General features: G+C 43.0%; 1 protein-coding gene across 1 annotated transcript; it reads left to right on the forward strand.

Annotated features, from left to right (window-relative positions):
• Window positions 1–6,618: 6,618 nt before the first annotated feature.
• LOC147425111 (pentatricopeptide repeat-containing protein At4g38010-like) lies at window positions 6,619–7,208 on the forward strand. Its single transcript, XM_086500025.1, has 2 exons — window positions 6,619–6,844; window positions 6,979–7,208. Exons 1-2 carry the CDS (start codon window positions 6,619–6,621, stop codon window positions 7,206–7,208), a joined length of 456 nt encoding a protein of 151 aa, XP_086356151.1.
• The last annotated feature ends 238 nt before the right edge of the window (window positions 7,209–7,446 follow it).

Genomic DNA, 7,446 nt, shown 5'->3' on the forward strand with positions numbered 1-7,446 from the left:
TGAAAAATGTGTACTCCAATCTTTACTGCTTCTTTGTATTCATCCTCAATGTGCATCCGTACGTCTTCATTCTTTAGCAGATTCTGTTAACTGATGTTGACTCAGTTAACAAATGATTAAAAAAATTCTTCTTTAAGATGGGATTTAGGCTTACCTTTACTTCCATGGAGAGGAGCTTAAAGATTTGGAATTTTTCAATTGGAGATAACCTTACTTGTAATGGGAAACTCCTTTAACCTTACTTGGAATGGGAAACTCCTTTGATTATGATAAGACTATCCTTCAACGCTCAACTTACTCTTGAGATAATTAGACATTAATTTGATTTTCTCACTAGAAATTTTACACACATAATTTATAGAGAGGAAAAAAACTAAGGTTCTATTTCTTCATTTAACTTGAATGCATAGTCAAAGAAAAAGTTGTGAGCCTTTCTTTCACATGAAATTATAATGCATCTTTTGAAAATTAAGGTTAGTTTCAAAAATTCTCAAAACTTAATTGCCTTTGATTTATGGCATTCATCTCTATTAAGTAATTTAGGTAAAAGAAAAAGAGTAACTTGAAAGTCAAGAAGAAATTTGTTGGGGGGTCTAGGGGTACGTATAGATATTAGTCACCATTCATCATGCATACCAGCAACTATTGATAAAGAGAGTGCTTTCTACTCTCTTTAGGCCATATTAGCCTGGTACTCTACGGAACTTGATATAATGAAACTTGAAATAACATTGTAGTTAGTGGTTAGGAACGTTTTTAGTAAAGAAAAATTAATAATCCGTTCTTCTAGATAAGGGGAAAGATTGCTTATAAAAACGTGAGAACTTAAGCAAGAATTAAATTAGAATGAAAGTAACCCCATTGTTTAAGATGTGCAACAGCGTGAAGATGACAAGAAACCTTACCTTCATGTATATATGGTAGAGTCTTCTCTTTGCTTCAAGGAACTATTGAAGAAGTGTGTTGACATAGCCGGCTCTCTCCCTTTTCACCTTCACTTGAAGACCACCAATTGAGCTACTTGGAATGAGAGAAAGGAATGAGACAATGGAGATTCAAGCTATGGAAAGCTTGAGGGTTAGGAGAGAGGAGAGGGAGAGTGTAATGAGAAGAAAAAGATCAAGTTATGACAAACTTGATTAGGGTTTTGGCCATGGATTCTCTTGCAGAGGGGGGGTCTAAGAGGTGTGTGTGAAAAAGGCTTAGCTATGGCTTTCTCAAGCTTACTCTCAAGTTTGCACCTTGAAAAATGAAGGAGAGAAGTGTAAAAGGAGAAGGCAAGCCCTCTTTGTATGCACAATTTAGATAAGTGCCTTCACTTATCTTGATAGCTTATCTTCCTTATGGATAAGTTCTTTTTACTTATCTTGATAGCATATCTTGCTTTTACTTCTTCAACAAGTTACTCACCTTATCCATATCTCCTCTTTTCCTTTTTCCTTATCTTTTTTCTTTTTCTTTTTCCTTATCTTATCTTTTCCTTTTTTCTTATCTTTTTTTATGCTATTTTTATTGAGATGAAAAGATAATTTCCTATGCATTGGTTATGCCGATGTTCCCATGGTGTAATCCTAAAGTGTCTCATGAGTAAACTTTGGTGCTAAAAGTCGATGGCTTAGATGCATTGGTCAAAAGTAAGGGCTAGAAGGAGGCCTTTACACAGATTCCGCATGGGAGAGTATATCCATGGATTCCACCTTTGGATTTCCAAGATCCATTCATCAAAATACAAGAACGTGAACACTAGTAGACTAGTTTAGTAAACAAGTGTATTTTATACCGGTAAGAAAGTGCATGAAAGCACATTATATGGCAACCCTCTTCAAATCACAAGTCTTTTAATATCATGGCTTGCCAACATTTATACTATCCCGACCAAGAATTGTTATGGATATGGGATTTGTACATTTAGTACTCAAGTGCTCATTAGAAGCTATGGTCATTTGTGTCGGCAGGCCAATGTGTATTCATTTTTGAGCATTGAAGAATCTATAAATGAAATACGTGCAAGAGAGAAATGCTCACTCTTGCACGGGGGGAGATTGCACCCAGTGTCTGTGTATTCTTCTCTCCTCTCCTCTCTTCTCTTCTCTCTTGTCGTGCTGGCGTAGCACTCCACTTTAGGAGGTGCACCTACACGTGCTCTTTTACTCTGTCTTGCTCTCAGTCTCTCTCTGTTCGCATACGTCGCGGTTTATGTGCTATGGGAATTGCCAAGTATGCAGATTTGTCAGTTTATGCTAGATATTGTGTCATCTTGGGTATTATGTAGGGCAGTCACGCTCTTGTCTATAGCAATGGTATCAGAGCGTAGGCTACGCTCCAAGATTAAGGATTTCGACAAGCACCAACTAAGTATTTTGTTCTATCATGCTTGTTAGTGTTGTTAGCTGCCTCGGCTTGCAGTAATTAGTGTTGTATAATACAGTAAGTCATCTTTGAAATTAAAGAGAATTTCTTCTTTATTGTTATGATATGATAATTACTATTGTAAGTATGATAATTATACATGATAATTGAACAGATTAAACTTAATAAAAATACTCAATAATAAGAAGGGATTAGCACACGACGTTAGATAGGATATTGCAAAAGAATAAATTGCGAGAGACAATGTATTTACCTATGATGACCCTTTGTAAATAGCGAGTATAATCGAATTCTGTCACATAGAATGTCCAAGGGAAAAAAAAAAGTAGTAGCAATAGATTTTCTGGTACATTGTTGTAGGAATATACCCAAGCGACCTTGGTGAGTGTCCGAGTGAAGAAGTAAACGGGAGGAGAACAGGAACTCGATTGCCTAATCTACCTTCTCTCCGCTTAGTGGGAACGACCATCAAATTATTTTTGTGGGAATCATTGAAAGCCATATTATTGTTTTCTTTTAATTAACGAACACAGTTGAAGCATTTTGAAGCATAAAACCACAGTAGGTGGTGCACGCGAGCCAAGACCATCACCGACAATATGGGGGGATGTGCACTCGGTATACAGGTGCCGCCCACAGCTCCCCAACTATCTCAAACCCCCCCCCCCCCCCCCTTCCTGCATGCAGAGTTTGACGCTCTCTCTCTTTTTCTTGTAGTTTTGAGCCGGCCCCTCTTGATGCCATGCAACGGTTCAACTCCCCAATCTCCCTCTCTTTCTCTAGTCCATTGTCGGCCATGCGCTCTCTCTCATTTCAACTCCATGAAGCAACATCACTAGACTCCTGCGCCACAAGGAGTAGACTAGCCGTGACAATCATCTCCTTCTCTCTCTCTCTCTCTCTCTCTCTCTCTCTCTCTCTCTCTCTCTCTCTCTCTCTCTCTCTCTCTCTCTCTCTCTCTCTCTCTCTCTCTCTCTCTCTCAAAGTTGGGAGCACCTACCACACAAGAGGCAGTGAGAATATCCCCATCTGCGGTCTGACTATATCTCACTCGCTCTCTGCCCCGCATTGCTACAGTATAGGTGCACACACATCCAGTCCAACCGCCACCAACCTGCATGCAAACTCTCGCTCTCTGCAATGGCCGAACTGGTGCCCCCAAACTCTCTCTCTGTCTTCAACCATCACCCCACACTCCCTACCTAACTCTGAAGCCTTTTCCAGGCAACCAACCTCGGTGCCACTCTAGTACTGCATGGCCAACACCACAAGTAGCTACACCGTCCGTATCTATCCGAACTCTGCCGGGTGTTGACTCCCCACTAGCTTTTGACATGCGCCCACAACCACCAGCCCTACCCATGCAGATGCGCTAAGAACTATCGTCACGCAGTCAAAAAAAAAAAGGAAAGAGAGAAAAGGGACGTCCCAACCACCAGTATATTCACCTGCATGGTAACCACAACTTTTTTCATCATGCATCGTCGTAGCCTCCCACCTGTTGCACTTTTTTTTGGCCAAGGACATGGAGATTTTGACAGAGAAAGAGAACATTTGCATGAGATATTGAGCACTTGAAGCGAGCTTGAAAGATTGTTTTATTATAAAATTTCCATGATGATACTCTCACTTGATTTGCCTTGGGGAGTTGTTTTGACAGAGTATATTGACGTGCTTGGAAGTATTGTGATAAAGCCCTCAACCTTGACAACTAAAGATCGAAATCGATCATTGCTAGAAGCTTACCATGGAAGCCGGGCAAGACTTTGGAGAGGATGGTCACCAATGGCTGCTTATTGTTTTTTGCATATTATCTATGATTTTATCGTACTACCTGGCCAGAGGAAGGGAGCTAAGAATGATGAGGTAGCCATATGCACTATTTTTGGGCCATGTCAAGGCTGCCGAGAACAAGAGGACCACAATGGCCGAGAGGGGGTCGCAATGGGCTGAGGGATTCTCCTATGTTTGTGTGCATCCGTGAAGAGAGAGAGAAGAGAGAGAGCTACCGCAAGATTGGTGTGAATGGGAGCTTGGAAGAGTTTGATTAAATAAACAAAATGGTTATTTTTAGTATGTTTTAATCCCACGAGGGTGGCCTGAGGGAGGTGTGTCGATCTATCGAGGAGGCACCGCGGGTTACAGGGGCGCACAAGAGAATGGCCTAGAGTTGAAGGGTTGTTTCCGAGGTGACAGAGAAGAGAGGGAAGCAAGGGGCAGCACCGTTTGCAGACGGAGAGGAGCATGAGAGAGGCGCCGTTTTGCAGGCAGGGGTAGTATGCAGGCCATTATCGAGAAGGCACCGCCGATTGCAGAGGGTGAGACTTAGAGAGAGAAAGATTGTCGACTGGAGAGTCGCCAGGGGGAACCATGGCGGGCAGACATAAAGGGGTAGAGAGAGATCTCATGCGGATCTCGTAGAGGGAGAGAGCATGAGAAGAGCCGTCGTATGCAGGCCAGGCGAGCGGAAGGGCTACCGAAGTCGTGAAAGAGAGAGAGAGAGTCTCTCTGAGTGGAAACGAGAAGAGAGGGAGCTCATCTGTGGGCTGCCGAACCAGTGAGAAGAGAGAGAATCTCTCTTTGCATAATCATTGCAAGTGGGAGCCTAGAAGGGGTTGCATCCCCATGCTCATGTTGCGTGAGTGTGAAAAAGAGAGAGAGAGGAAGAGAGGGTGCTCGCTCTCTGCAGGAAACAAAAATCCAATAATGTCATCAAGAGGGGGCTCTCCCATAGGGAGGAAGAGGCTGTGAGTTAAAAAAAAAGAGAGAGGCTCCTTGTAGGCTGCCGAAAGTGAGAGAGAGAGAAGCTCTTGCTACAAAGGGGTTGTGATCGAGAGAATGGAGAGAGCAAAGCTCTTGGGATCCGAAGAGGGATCGAGAGAGATCTATTGTCATCCTCTTTCTTGGAATCAAAGGGAGAGTCATGAAGGAGCAATAGAAAGAGATCGAGAGAGCGTATTCCTCTTTTGCCGTAGATAGCACATGAGAGAGAGAAAATTTTCCATGAGGCTATTGTGAGAGAGAGAGAGAGAGAGAGAAGAAAGAAACGAGTCACCGCGCTGCCCTATAGGGTGTAAGCCTGTGTTGTCGCGCTGCCCTATAGGGTGTAAGCTCTGATACCTTCAAGCAAAGTGGAAGCCTACGAAGCTGCATCGACGAAAGGTTTTGAAGCCAAAGATAAGTTTTGTAAAGCTTGCTGTAAAAACAATTTTCACTATTCAAATTGCTCAATAATTTCACAATATCTCGTTCTCGTCTCGATTTCGTCTCTCTCTTTCAAACTAAAGAAAACATTCTCTCTCTTCCTTTTTGCTGAACTATTAAGTGATCATGTTCGTGGATAATCATTGATACAATCTGGCACCGAGACTGCATTGCACATTCCTTGGCAGCATATTTTAGGAGCACATCTCCAGCCATAGTTCCTTGTGTGGGCTTGGGTTGGGAGTTTGTCTTTTTGTCTTCGCTTGGTTTTTCTTGTCTGGTCCTGCTCTATGGCCCAGGCATAGAAAAATATCCATCACCACCACTGCAGATAATCCACCAGCTTTTCTCTCTCTAGCCTACTGGTGGCCACACACACACACACACTAGAGGCCGTCAGGGTGCCATCATCCTCTACATTCCTTCTCTCTCTCTCTCTCTCTCTCTCTCTCTCTCTCTCTCTCTCTCTCTCTCTCTCTCTCTCTCTCTCGCGGATCATTCAATGCATTCTAGCAACACAGGGTTAGCTGGTTAGCCATGGTGTGTTATGAAAAGCAGGCTGGGCTAAAAAAGGGACCATGGACACCGGAGGAGGACCAGAAGCTCACAAGCTACATTCAAACGTAAGGGCATAGCAGTTGGCGAGCGCTGCCCAAGCAGGCCGGGCTGGCGAGGTGTGGCAAGAGCTGCTGACTGTGGTGGACTAACTACTTGCGGCCTAGCATCAAGCATGGCAACTACGGCGAAGGAGAACTCCATCATCCAGATCCCTGTTGTTCTTACTCCCAGCCTGCATGCCTATCCCCCTGCACACCTGCTGCAGGTTCTATTCTCTGATTTGCTTGTAGAGATGTTATTATAAGTGATCTTATGAGGGGGAATTGTAGATGTTGAACATTAGGTCAACATCTTCCAAAAGCAACCTAGGCCTCCTACAACAACAGTGTGAGAAAGCGAGTGGCATGCAAGATTGTCTTCAATCTCTTGCCAGCATGCATCAAGCAAAAATTTGTCGCTGCTTCCATATGCGTACATGCTCTAATTATGGTAAGCTCATTCTGGGGCCGAGAGAAGGCTCAAGCCTTGCAGTTGTATCATCGAATGCAAGAGCAGGATCTTGTTAAGGCCAACGCCTATATATTCTCATGTGTTTTGAAAGCTTGCAATGGCTTGGGTGACCTACTTCAGGGTGCCCTTACACATTCCAATGCTACTGTAGTAAGCATGGGGTCAGACATGGTTGTGGGGACTGCTGTTGATGATCTTTATTGTAAGTGTAACCACTTAAAAGAAGGATATGTTGAAATCAAAGATGGTGACCTCTCTCTCACTAAGACAGGCGAAGACGTGCTCTCATGCATACATTCACAGAGGTGCAACTATTGTTCTGATTATTATTGTTAGTGATTACATTTAAATATAAACTATGTTGTGGCATTTCACTTTGTGGCGAACATTTCCTTGTCCGTCCAATAGGATTTAGTGTGTTTGAAAACATCAAGGGTCGCAATGTCATTTCATGGAATGCATTGCTTACTGGCAATGTGCAGAATCAGCAATGGCTTCCCACCCTTAGTCTTTTTGACCGATTGAGAAAGGCGGGAGTGACACCAGACCTTGTTACTTTATTGTGAATCATATCTGAAAGTGTGCGGTAGTTTAGGCTCCACCAAAGGGTGCAAGCAAATAAAGGCGAGCGATCTTGTTTCTGTTGTTGTTATTGGCAATTCCCTAGTTGACATGTTTGCCAAGAGTGGGTAATTGAGGTTTTTAAAAGCTTGTGCATGCCCAATTGATTAGAGATGGACCTCTATTAGATGGAATATTAGGAAATACCCTTATGGATATGTATGCCCAATTGATTAGAGATGG

Source organism: Adiantum capillus-veneris, chromosome 25, assembly GCF_014529385.1.
Source record: "Adiantum capillus-veneris isolate H3 chromosome 25, ASM1452938v2, whole genome shotgun sequence".
In the NCBI taxonomy this organism is placed as follows: domain Eukaryota; kingdom Viridiplantae; phylum Streptophyta; class Polypodiopsida; order Polypodiales; family Pteridaceae; genus Adiantum; species Adiantum capillus-veneris.